Source organism: Aquila chrysaetos, chromosome 3, assembly GCF_900496995.4.
Source record: "Aquila chrysaetos chrysaetos chromosome 3, bAquChr1.4, whole genome shotgun sequence".
NCBI classification, from domain to species: domain Eukaryota; kingdom Metazoa; phylum Chordata; class Aves; order Accipitriformes; family Accipitridae; genus Aquila; species Aquila chrysaetos.
The window spans coordinates 55,065,948-55,079,746 of NC_044006.1; the positions used below are offsets into that span (position 1 = coordinate 55,065,948).

Here is a 13,799-nt window from a genome sequence, read left to right on the forward strand (position 1 = left end):
GCTGGGGATCAGCTTTCTCCAGAAACTGGCCCTTAAGAATGAGCATCTGCAAAGGGAATACACGTACATAAACTGCAACCAACGTATATCATTGCAGATCAAAGGTGAGCCTCATTGCACTGTACTGTAGTAACCTTCAATATGTTTGGAAGATTTTTATTTCAAATAGGTCAAATATTTTCACCACCAGTGAAACATTTACAAGCTACGCACTTTCTTTAATAATCAAACTAACAAGAATTCTGAAAGGAAATATTTTAGATATTTTCCTCACATTGCATATAATTAATTGGGTGTTGAAAGCAGCATAACAACATGATGACTATTCTTTTTCCTCATTAAAATAAGGAAAAAGAGAATTAAAAATATGTTGTGATATAATGTACAATTCCTCATAATACATGTTTCTTACTATCCTTCATAAAGCACTTAGATGTTTTTTTGTAAGTTTTGCTGGAAGAGATAATAACAATTGCTATCAAAAGAGATAAATGTTTGGGGGTTTTTTTTAATTGACAAGAAAATCCTATTTATATGCTTGCCCCTTGATGTAAAGGATTTTGTATTTACTACTATTTATAGCATTGTGGTTTCTAATTAAAAGATTCTGATCAAATTTGTAGACTCAAAAGAAAAGCATCAAGAGAGAAAATAATATAGAATGTTATAGCAAGAGAGAACTTAAAAGCTATGCTTCAGAACTTGTAAGACAATGAGGTTTTATAGCACACATTCTGGGAGTCAGTCACATGTACAAAATAATAGATTCCTTAGATATTAATTTAATTTCCCCCCCTCTTCTATTTAATAGGAGAATAGAAACCTCAGCTTGTTAACAATCCTTTAAGACTGTATGAAATGAATGTTTCTTAACTTCAGTAAGGACAAAGATTAAGTCCACGGAAAATCAAAATAAATACATTAATGAAATTAAATGAAAAATATACTAAACATTTTATGTAGATTTACCTAAAAAGAACTTTAGCTGTGCTTTTGAAGATAATTGTTACACTTAAATTTATGCTACAGTAGAGGAATACAGTGCTAATTAGCACATGTACACATTATAAAAGGACAATTTTCAGCCTCAGCTGTGTTGTAATAAATCCAGAGTTATGCAGTATATTGTTGCTGTATGTAAAATAAGAAATTTGTTCAAAACCTTACTTTTCTACTTATACTGGGAAGAAAAAAAAATAAAAACTTTGCTCAGAGACAAAATTGAGAAATAAGCCTAGGTCTACTAAAAATAAATATCTCCAAGCCAAATAATCTTTTTTAAAAAATACACAACAAAATAGAAATGCAACATGATTTCCTCAGGCCCTCTCTATTGCCATTTGCAAATATCTAATTTTAATCAAAAGTTCAGAGTCACTGAACTGGATTCACATATCACAGCATATTGAAGAACTGCAAAATCTCTTTTTTACTTTCCCTAGCATTCTCAAAATATTTATAGGCACTCATTTACTATATTAATCATCACTATTTGTCATTCTTCATGCAAGCTCTCTCTTTTTAGCCATTGCATAAACCTAAATATCTATGGGGCTTTGGGGGAGGGGGGGGAGTTATTTAATGAAAAAACTGCAGAATAGAATCATGGTTTCATGAAAAGGCTTTTACAGCTGCCTTTTGGGGATACATTTAGTAAATAAGTCATTTATTTTGAGGAAGAGCTAGAAATAAGAAAAGACTTTCAGAAGTCCGTGTTCATTTTTGAATCCTGGATCACATATCTGTTCTCCATGCCAAATGAGGGTGGGGCAGGGGGAGAGTTAAACACCACCAGCCAGAATGCAGCACCATGGCCCAGTTCACTTTGGTGGGGTTTCACCAGCTCTCAGCAGATGAAGATCATGACAAAGTCGTAAACATGACCTAAAATAGCTTTTCTCTGCATGAACATCATAGTATCAATGAAATCAGAGTCAGAAGCAAGGACTACTTGTACCTCTAAAATGCCAGTAATTATTCTTCTCAATAGTAAAAAGAAAAAAAAAGAACTTTTATTATTTATTTGTGGGTTTGAAATCAGAGGCTGTTTGAATTTACTCAATAAGGTAAAGTAAGAGAGGTCCCCAGAAATACGGATTGGGGGGGGGGGGGGGGGGGGGGGAAGCAGCACCAGGAAAAAGCAGTCCTGAGCACAAACCGATGCAATGTATTACGCAGGTGTCACTACTGCAGATCCAATGCCTGGGTAGCAGCAGGGATCCTCTTGAGGTCCTGCAGAGGTGTGATGCCGAGCTATGATGGACCTGGCTATATCTGCTCACACATCTCACCCTAGACCTCCTCCCAGCACTCCAAAACCATGAGCACCTTTGAACAGTTACAACAAACTAAGAAAAAATCATTCTCATTTTCCCCTGAAAACTTCTCCTGACCTCCTTCCTTGCCTCCACCATTCTCAAAAATTCATCCAAGGTTATACGATGGAGCAATGAAGACAGGAAAACTATCAGGCTGTCACTGCTAGAAAATCTAGCGTGAACTACCATTTGATCTCACAGATCTAAAAGGACAAATTTAAGTAACTGAATGGGCAAGATGCTGCTTCCCAAGAGGCAATCTAACACTTGTTTCCAGCACCAGAAAAAACCCTGTGGTACTGGATCTTATACTCGCTATACTTTTATGTATAGAGGATGACATTAATTTGACTTTAAGAAAATTTTAGTTATAACTTTTGATTTCCTATGAGACTAATTACTGTAACTTCTGTTGTTGTGAAAGTCTTCACATCCCAACAAAAGGAAGAACTGCAAGAACTTTTGGGAAGCCATAGTCCTTTTTTCTTTTTTTTTTTTTTCCCTTTTTCTGAAAGGGAAGCCAAAGATTTCATGTATAAAAGGTCACATTTAACTAATGTGCAAGAGATCTTAAATAGATCACTATTGGGGCAAAACCAGAAAAACTGGTGCCTGCTCAACCTCATGTTTTTAAAATGCATTTGACAAGGTTCTTCATCAAAGACTAGTGGCTAGGAAAAGTGTGATCAAATAGGTTATTATAAGGGTGATTAATAAAGTCTGGGTTACAAACAGGAAACAAAGTGAAGTCATGAATGAAAACTTGTAAAGTTCAGAATATTTTCCTGCCATAATTCATACAAAAACTTCGATGACCATCGAAGATCACACTTCTAAAACCAAGACAGGGAGCAGAGCTAACAGAGACTCACCCTGCGACACAGGGACACCGCAGTTTCCACTGCCTCCCACGGCAACTGTAGGTCTCAGAGGGTCAGACAGAACATGAAGAGCAATGCTAGATGCAACAGCGGTAGAGCAATGTGTTCCATCTATCTCACTAGATACTACAGGACTTGACTGTGCAACCACTCAGTGAACCTACTTCCTTGTGAAGAAGCATGAGGTCAGAGGGAAAGGGCTCAAACAAGGAAAACCTCTCTTCAATGAAATACCCCCTCTCCCAAGGATGCCTGGCAGTTTCGAGTGGGCAGAACCCAAATGAGCTGCTACTCGTGCGCAGCTGCACAACCGACGCACAATGCATCTGCAGGAGGAGAGAACACAGAACAAGGGCAGCGACGCACGCACACGCCTTAGGCAGCACTTGAGGATGAACCCATCTGGATCGCTGTGTCATTCAGCTGTAGAAAGGACTATTGTCTCAAGGACACCATTTAGGCAAGAAGGATAGCTCAACGGATCTAACGGTCAAGAGGATTGAAGGCATTTCCCTCGCCGAAGCAGATGGCGCCTTGAGGTCATTTTTAGCTGCGTGTTTTCCAAGCTCTGAATGCAATCAATAACGTTTAGAGAAAGGCACCCTTTTCAGCATCTCTTGTAGGCTTCAGAAACGAAGGAACAGAGTTCCACTACCAGAGGAATCTGCAAAACCCCTCCATTAAGGCCACCTTTATGTTACAAATAAAGTATTCAAACGTAACAAATAGAGTGCACACTAACTTTGCTCCTTTATACAACAAGTATCAGTGACCAAAACATTTTTCAGCAACACAATGACATATTCCAAACATTTTCAACTGGTCTTACATTTATTTTGTATACAGAAGGAAGCTTACCAAAAGATTAGCTCTCCCCACTGGAAGTAACAAGCACTCTTTGAGACCTAGAGCCTACCAACATGGCTAACTTTTCCCATAAATGGTTCTTGGGCAACAGCAGAAAGTTTACTAACATTCTGTCAGCACCCCAGGCTAAGAAGAGCTTGACAAAACTTGCAGACTCTTAGGCATACCAATACATTGCTCAATCAACTCCACAGATAATACTTTTTAAATATGACTCACCCTCTACGTTCAAGTATCAAAGTCCTGTTTAAAAACAAAAAGTGCGAGAAAAGCACATTTCAAAACTCCTTTTCCTCTTTATACAGCCTAGGAGATCAAAATGAATCAACATTTTCACTGTATGTATTTTCTGAAATAGCTGATGGATTTTTTTCATTCCCACAGAATTTCAGGGGCTGAAATACTCTAAGGAGACATTTCTGGAACAGACCATGTTCCTACATACTGCTATTCTTCTGGGCAATATTTGAGCTTTAAGTCAGGGCTGTAGCCTCCACGCTCACATACATCACGGTTTCAAAATCAAGGCCCCATTAAAAGGCATTTACCCACACAAACTTTTTCTAAACCTTGTATTAACATTACATTCTGGAATATGTTTTTTCTAAAGCATGGTCACTTGCTACAGTTTTCTGGTCTGGTAACATTCACTTCATTTAAAAAAAAAAGAGAGAGATTGTAGAGTGAATTTGGTGTAGACAGACAATCAGAGCTGGTCAGATTACCAGAGGAATCACCAAATTTCACTGTCTGATGGCAAATGCCCTGCAGCAATGCCGTGCATCTTAACTTTCTTTACCTGAATCCAATTTTCAAGTTGAACTCCTACCCACTCAACAGTTAAACAGTTCTACATAATTTGCCACTTTCTTTGATTTCCACATAATCACGTCTTTAATTTCAGGTGATGCTGGCTTTCCACTTGAACCTACCCAACCAGCCAACCCCCCCACTGTGGAAGTGCACACCACAGCCTGGCAGAACCCATCCTGTCCATCTGCTCAGCAATCCCATGCAGCTCTTCATGGGATTCTTTGCTGCTCAACGCTCACACAATAATGTTACTGGGAAAAAACATGAGCCTTCCCTCACACAGTCACTCCACTGAAGTATTAAAAAGCTTTCACAGATGTAATCTTCTGTGCGCAAAGCTCTCCTCTGCACTGAACATGCCTCCATCTGGGGAGACTGACGTGGTTCCATGCTTGGCTGTGGCTCAGCACAGCTGCCGCTGCAGAGTTCATCCCTGCAGCAATGATTTCTCCTCCTCAGATTAGTGCAAATATTGCAATGGCTTCAGAGGAGTACTACCAGGGAGCACCTGTGGCTATAAAGAGCAAAACTTCATTTGACAGGCCTCTGTGATCCTTTACGCACTCCAGAAGACATCTCCTCAGCACAGCATATCCATATACTACGCAGGAGGCCACCGGCAAGCCAAAGGGAAGAAGATGACTAGAAGGGCTCAGAAGGTGTTCTTCTCTGAAAGTTTTCCATAATCATAGCAAATTTGACATAGTTTAAAATAAATTAAAGAAGTGAAAACTAGAGAGAAGAGAGACAGGATGGGAGTCACAGTGATTTTTGGAGACGTTAAATATACCAGTTTTGGTTAACACACAAGAAGCCAACAATTACACTCTTTCTAGAAAATACAATACTGAAAAAAGATTATTCAGGGACCAAAAAACTGAAGCATGTAAGTAGATGAATGAGAAACAGATACTGTGTAGGAAGACACCACAATTCTGTGTCCAAGAGCAGTGGGCTTGATCCTCTGATAGTACTGGACTTCACCCTTCACATCCATAGTTATCAAGACTCAGAAGAGACATGGGCCTCCACTGGCAACCAAATCATATGACAACAGCCTGGTGAGCTACTTTCCTTGAAACAGAAAGGCAGTCTACCAGGGAGGAGAAGCAGCTTTGGCTCAAACCCACGGGAGCTGAAGACAAGGATCCCCATCCTCTCAAGGGAGAGGAACCTGGAGGGAGGCAGCTGCAGGCAGTGGAAGTACCACAAACCTCAGCAGAGCTGATTTGAGAGAGAAAAGCACTGAGACAACACTAGCCAGAAGGACCCACAATTTAGAGAGCTGAACCTTATCAGGCTTTAGAAGGTTGTACACAGTTTGATTGACCTTTAAGCAGTGTTTGACTGCAGGATAACTGCAATAATGTTTTAACTAGCAGAGCCCTAAGAAAAGCTGTTAGTCTTGAGTCACTTAAAGACTGGTATGATTATTGAGGAGACTACAAAAGGGACCTGGAGTACCAGAAGAATGATATAATACCAGATCTACCATAACAGTGTAAAACATGCATCCATAATTCTCCTGTGGCAAACATTTTAGAGTGAAAGTTAACTTTGTATGTAGTTCCTCCATAATTCCGGTTAATCTCAGCAAAATTTATCATGACACTCTTTGGAATGCAACACGCTTCTGCATCATGAATGTGATAGCAGATGATTAGACACAAAAGGGGTCCCAAAACAGGTACCCTAAGTGAAACAGTGGCAGAAGGAATATCCAGTCATCCAAAGTGATCCTGTACTCAGGGGCACCAACACAGATCAGAAGTGAACATAGATATACTGATTATCAGAACCGGAAAGGACTTCTCTATCAGACTCTGCAGTTACTATGCTGATCATGGCAACGAGCAAATGTTGGGAAAAATACTTTCTATAAGGATCGTTACATCTGAGCCTTTAAGATCCCTCATAAGTCTGTTTTATGAGATTAAGCCATAGCTTTTGGGAATATCTCTCTTTTCAGCTCTACCATGGCACAATCAAGAGAAGATATCACAAAACAAAGATTTCCCATGCAGCCCTTTTACCCAGACTAGGATTTTCAAAGTTATCTATGTCTTCTAATCACCCCTCAAAATCTGAGTTCTGATATGATATTTCTGCAACATGAACTCTGAAGCAGCAGCTACCAGAGGATTTTTTTTGCTTGATGATTTTTTGGACATACGCATTTACCGTCATAACAAATCTCATTATCAAGTAGGGAAAGACTTTCCCTGAAATGAGCTTGCAAAGAATGATAAACTAGAAATTTGAGATATTCTTTGCCTACAAAGTACCAAAACACACTGTGAATACATATATTTTATAAAAAGGCGTATCTGAAAGTCCCTCCTACATCAGCAGTCAAAGGGCACTTCCAATGCCCTTTCATCATGCGGCAATCTATAATAAAGTTTGGCTTTCAGCACTTCTTTCCTCTTCAGGAAGGCAGGACTTGCATCAAGACTATTGACATTTAACTGTCATTCACGTATTCATAAAATATCGCTAGGTTGGTGAAGTATCTTATCCTTACATGAATACTGCAGAACTGCATACATTGAACATACAGTAAAGTATCACACACATTTTGCCTAATGCCTTATAATCCTTAAGGAAAGAGGGCAAGAGGCAAGAAGGCAGGAAGAAAACCAAATCTGGCAGCAAACCAAATGCATGTTATTACTCGCTACAGCCTCAGTCCCAGTTTAGCCTCCTCCTGCTTTGGTTTTGTGATAGGTTGATCAAAAATTGTGCCTAACTTTCTCCGAGAGACAGCAGTCATTTGATTAAGTGGGCCGAAAAGAATTTTTTAAATTGTGCAACTTCTTGTGACGCTTCTTTTTCCAACAGTCATCATCCATCAGTCCCAAACTCTAGAGCTGTTTTATAAGCCCTCATTTTTTAAACCAAAAAAATTACTAACTGTTTGAGCTACCCAACATGGGAACTTATAATACCAACAGAAGTTGACAGCATCAAAACAGAGAGCAAGAATGTTTAAAAAAAGTCAGCAGTTTCAGAAGCACCTGCAAAGAATAGGGATATCCTGTTCAAAGACTAGAGCAAGAGGCCAAGAAGTCAGAGAATCCAATAGCAAAGACTAGGCAACACCTGAACAACTAATGAAGATTTCAACTCCGAGTGCAAGCAGAGCTATGTGAGCTCAGCATGACAGAGCAGAGCTTCTCTGCAATTGATTATTATCAATAGGAAGTTATTTAAGAAATCTGTAAGCCACGCTTCCAAATCAATGTATGGAATTGCATCATTTGGTCACAAACAATTCAGAAGCGCAGACTGTGGAAGACAAATACTTTGCTGAAAACTACTGAGTCACTCTGCACTACAAACAACATGTACTTCTATCTCCAGACACAGTTCAGTCCTAGAGCCCCTTCACACCAGGCTCCCCACAACCAGGTCAGCCCTTTTATTCACTTGGAAGGAATCCAGCGCACCTTCATGACAACTGGCAACAAGCAAGTGAAAAACAGGTTGAGAAACAGAAGTTGCTGTACTATGAATGTTTTGCACAGACAGCAGAGACAAGTGAATCTATGTCCATAGTAGGTCAGAGAGTCAGGACCTTGTTCCCACTGAAAATCCTAGCAAATCTCCCAAATTTCCCTATCAACACCTAGATATATCAAAAACAGATAATGCAGTGAAAGCCACAAGAGGAACAATGTTGTCCGTCCGTTTGTGTGTGCAGACCTATAAGCATGACCACAAAGTGCTGGCCTCAAGGAGAATTGGGACCCTTCTCCGCTGGCGTTGAGTGGCAGTCTCCAGCTAAGAGCAAGATCACTATTAAGTTATGTTTGGGTTGAGGGAAGGCATCTGTTGGGTAAAGGCATGTAGAGGTCTGGTACTCTAATCTCCAACTGGAAAATGAATCTTGTCTTCGCAACCAGAACACTTGATCCACTGAAAATTATTAAGAAAAAGGTCCTCCAAATCAGGTGCTGACATAGAGTACAAACTCAAGTTTGTAAAGGCATACTTTGTGCTTGACTTTGCTCTCCTTCACAGGTGGAAGAACAAATGCAAGCAGTGGGGAGGAATGCTCACAGACTCCCACATTTTAATGAAGAACATGCCTGCACAGTATTGACTAAAGGAAAGTATTAAGAAACTTGTGATTTCCCATGTGCTTCTTACAATACCAAAATATGGCTCAAGGCATGGAGTTAAAAGGTTCCTTATAAATGTCCACAGTAGGAACTTTCTTTCTTTTAAACACAAAAATCTTAGCTTAGCCTTCACTGAATGCCCCTGCCCCTGTTCATCTTCTAATAGGCTTATTTATGCAACAGTAAATTAAGTGTCCATTGATAAGATCCTGGATTGCATTAATGATAATATTAATATTAGCATATTCTCAGATCTATCTTATCTTGATTACTCTTTAGATTAAGTGCTGTGCAGCTGCTAATAGGCCCCCTTTGGGGAACTGAGAAATTGAAATACAGGAATGTCACAGATACTGGTAGTGACTCTATTCCGCAGTGGAATTAAAAGCAGAAACCCAAAGTCATGTGAATTCTCCAATGTCCACTACATACTGTACCTTAAAACATTAATGACATGAATATAGACTAGCCTACAACATTTGCCTTGTGCTGTGCTCTGAAATCCAGCAACCGTGGACAACTACAACTGCGAGCACGTTGATTTTGTTTCTTAAGCAATTACACTCTGGGTTTCTAGAATGAGTACATAGACTATTTCCTTTACTATTTAATAGTAAAGCATGCATGTAGGTATTTCCTTTACTATTTAATAGTAAAGCATGCATGTAGAGAAGTCACTCAATAGTTATGGCAATGGCCCAAAAAACCCAAAACAAACAAAACAAAGGACGTTGCTAGAGAGAAACCTCAACAAATGCTGAAAAAAGCCCCATAGATTTTTAGAAATGTACTAACCATCACTTCCCAGTCACTTCTGCTTTCAATTCCCTTCTTTCACCTCCTTTTCTTATATTACACTCCTCTGGCTCAACTCCATCATAAGCCTATTCTGAAACTCCTGATCTGCAAAGGCTACGCTTTGCTCCTGCTTTCCGCTGAGCAACCATCTTCATTTCCCTTTGTGCAATTCCAAACTCAGGCTTGCATCCCTCTTGTACAACTTCTGCCCTTTCTGCAGCTAAAGCTTTCATCCAGGAATTAAAGGAATTTGATCCAATTTAATGCGACTTCCTTCTCTCCAGCTTCTCTCTCTCCTTTTATCTTTATCCAATTCAAAACACAATTAAATTGTTTTACATTAATTCAACAGCTACAGCCTCGTTGCCTAGTCCTCTGACTGCACCATCCCATTCACGTATCTTTGCTTTTCTAGATACGGCTGCTTGTCCATCAGCCATCAGAGATTCTTCTTGAATGCTTTAACCTCAGCCAAGACGCATCCTCCCTAAATTGATCAACAAGGCCATTAGCTTTGGTTTGAAATCTCTATTCAAGACCAGTTTTTCTAACTCTGATACATAGCTGTTCGAAGACAGCAATGGATAGAACAGGGCATGGAGACAGTCAGAGCGTATTTAATCATACAACAAACTAAAACACATAAAAACTTTATTGATGGAGAGTGCACCTCTGTTCCCGTACCCTTTATATGCCACTGATCCTGGACCGTTAACTCTTCAGGGTAGGCATGGCTGTCTCTTCACGTGTGAGCAGAATCCAGCACTCTGCATCTTTATACTGCATGTGACGTTTACCAGCCACCCAAAAACAACCACAAAAGTTAAATCAGTTAGTCCGTAACTTTGATAAGCATTCTGGTAGAGATAAGGGTGTTGTTTTTTTTTATGGGATGCTAGACTTTAAGAGTCAGGATACTAAATTACTCAACTGCAACAGTTAACACTATTACTGCAAAAATACCTTCCTCAGTGGAGCTTCTACAAAACTTTAGTTAAGCAAAGGCAGCCACGCTGCTGGCCCATTACTGCCGAGCCAACTCAGATCTCCAGGCGAGGGATGCAGTATCCTGCAATTAGGATGTCACCATGCCCTGTGCGAGAAGCACAGAAAATCGGTTTGGCCTGCTTCTGCCTCGTAATTTCCCTCCTCCAAATCAGCTCCTGCATCCTTCAGTGGGTAACAACCATTAGATACCATGGGAGAGGCTGGGGATATTTTAAGCAGCAGAGGGAAACTTCTTCATCAGGAGCAAAAGTTGTTGTTGCAGGCAGAGCTTTACGAATGTAAGCTCAGTTTAGCCTCCAGGCTGTTGTGAAAGAAATGCATTTCATCCTTTTTAACCCACTAGTGTTACTTCTTTTCTGGTTAGAGTAACGTTAATACTGACAACTTAACTAAATGAGGATGACTTGAAAACTTTTTACAAGCGTAAGATTTGGTGAATAGAACTTGAGACGTTCAGAAAAACAAAACCCATTAACTAATGGTTTGTTCTGTAAGACTGGTATTTGAATCCTAATACTAGATCCAAATGCAACTATTGCTACTTTCTAAACAGACATGTCACAAAGTGTTTGAACTTGTGAGTGTCCAAGGGTCTTCAAAGAATCCTGAAATGCTGAGAGGATTTTTTTTTTCTTTTTTAAGCAAAGCACCCATTTCAAAACTTTTAGAATCCTGTTTTATTGTACTGTAAATATGGTCTTCCCATCTGAAAAATCTTTACATAGAATAAGTTATATTGAGAGACAAATACATATGCTATGAAGAGACTGTTTATTATTTAACTACACAAAAAGAATGCAAGCTGTCAGTGCTTATGCTTTGGAGATTATAAAAAAGAAATCTGAGACAATTTTTTTTCAGCTATTTTGCTTCTTAAATGGACAGCAGTCAATTGGAAAAGGAGGAAACGGGGCCTGCAACTCATCTTGGATGTCTGCAGTTACCTGAAATGCAGAAATTTTTTACGTTCTTCATCCATAATAGCATAGACTCAATGTTTTTTCCCTTCAGGTCTAACAGCCACGTACCGTCTCAAATATGATGCTTAGCGATCAAGATTAAAATCACTATATTTTAATGCAAACCGAGGTAGCTATTTGTTAAAAGCTATAGGGACTGGTCTTCCTAGAAGAGAAATCTGAAAACATAGCCTAGTTTGGGTAGTAGTACGTAAGTTAAACTGCGACATTAAGTTCGCGTTGTATTTGAGGCAACCCCCTCCCAACTCCCAACCTCTCTTTCTAAAAACGCAACCGAGTCCACAGAACGCAAACCCACCCTGCCCACACTTCAGCCAGAAACGGCAACTAAGCTGCAGCTTAATTCCCCTCCAGCTGTCGCAAAGGCACCGCAACTTTCATTTTGTGGCTCTCCAAGCCCCCCGGCAGCCGCAGGCAGCGGGCTCTGCCTGCCCGGAGCACCCACTGACGGCCGGGGGAGGGCATCAGCAGGCACGGGGACCATTTTAACTCATCTGGGCGCTGCTGCAGCAGGGCTGGCGTTCCCCAGCGGTCCCTCGGGAAAACGAGCCCCGCGTCTCGCCCAGCAACGCTTTAAAATAGACCTTCTCCTTCAGCGGTGAAAACACACTAGGGGGAGGGGTGCGGGTGAGACACCGCACCGCCGCCTCTGCTGCCTTCGGGGAGGGGGCCCCTCGTCCGCCGTCGTCCCCCCCGCGCAGCCCACCGGGGCTGCCGGCCCGCGGCGGCAGGTGCCCGGGGCCGCCCGCGGCTCCCCCCGCCCGGCGCCTACCTGCGTCCGCGCCGCGCCGCTCCGCACCCGGGTGCTCAGCGCCGGCCGCCGCGCCCCGCCGCCGCCGCCCCTCGCCGCCGGAGACCAGCCGCAGGGGCCTGATGCTCTCTCGCTCCGCGAAGCGGCTCTCGCCCCGCCGCCCCGCTGTCGCTGTCGCCGCCGCCGGCCCGGCGCCTCCTGGGCAGGGGAGAGGCACCCGTCACCCGGCTGCGCCCCTCGCCCCCCCGTCGCGCAGGCTGGAGCGGGGGCTCCGTTCCCGCGGGGCTCCGCAGCGGCCCTCGGCGCAGCATCCCCCCTTCCTCCCCGCCGCCCCCGCCCCAAGCGCGGCGGCGCTGCCCCGCGGCCCGCGACTCACCTGGGGCAGCGGGCAGGGCGCAGAGCGCCAGGGAGAGGAGGCAGGCGGCCGCCCGCATGGCGCTGCCCGCCGCCCCGCTCGCCGCCGTCCGCCGCCCCGGCTTCCGCCGCCGTGCGCCGCCGGCTCCGCGCCTGCACGGGGGAGGGAGGGAGGGAGGAGGGAAGGGGGGGGGTGCTGCGGGGCCGCGGCTGCCGCGGGGCCCGGGCTGCCGAGCTCCGCCCCGCCGCCGCGCCGAGCCCCCTGCGAGGGAAGGAGATGGCGAGAGCCGGCGAGGCTCCCCGCAGAGCCCGCTTGGAAGAGGGAAGTGCTGGGAAATGTAGTCGTTCGCCAGGGCGTGAGGGGCCGGGGCGAGAGCGGCGGGGAAGCCCCGGAGCCGGGGGAGCGTCCGCCCCCCCGCCCCCGCCCCGCGGGGCAGCCGCGGTACCGCACCGGCCCTGGGCGAAGGGAACCGCCGCTGCAGAACTGCCGTCCGCTTGCCCGCCCGTCGTGCCGGCTGACGGTGGGTGCCGCTGGGGAGGCAGCCGGAGCGATTTCCCTCCCCACCTGCTCGGACTGCCCCCGCCCCCCCGCCGAGCGAGCCCTGCCCTCAGCCCCTCTGCCCTCCCTGCCGTGTCCCTTTTCAGAGCGTTTCCCTCCTCTGTGGCCTTTCCTCCTCCTTTCTTAAATTTCCCTTCCTGCCCCGCTTTCTCCACTGGAGTAACGCTCAAAGAGAGTTGAAAAGGAAGGACTACGACGCAGAATCGTTCATTTCGAGTTATGACACGCTCTCCTGGGCTAAGCAAGAGGCAAAAGCAAGGCCAAAGCAGGAGGCAGAGGTGTCGAGGAGTCCCCACCATGTCCGTCCCCCCAAAACCCCGAGGATTATCCTCCCTCAGCAGAGGGA

The 13,799-nt window shown here is 43.8% G+C and overlaps 1 protein-coding gene across 1 annotated transcript in view; it reads right to left on the reverse strand.

Annotated features, from left to right (window-relative positions):
* Nucleotides 1-13,052, reverse strand: part of ADAM22 (ADAM metallopeptidase domain 22) — a 140,434-nt gene extending 127,382 nt beyond the window's left edge. The window contains 3 exon segments of the mRNA XM_030007955.2: nt 12,562-12,630; nt 12,632-12,738; nt 12,917-13,052. Coding sequence (XP_029863815.2) covers nt 12,562-12,630; nt 12,632-12,738; nt 12,917-12,974 — 234 coding nt within the window. The 5' untranslated portion in view covers nt 12,975-13,052.
* Nucleotides 13,053-13,799: the final 747 nt, after the last annotated feature.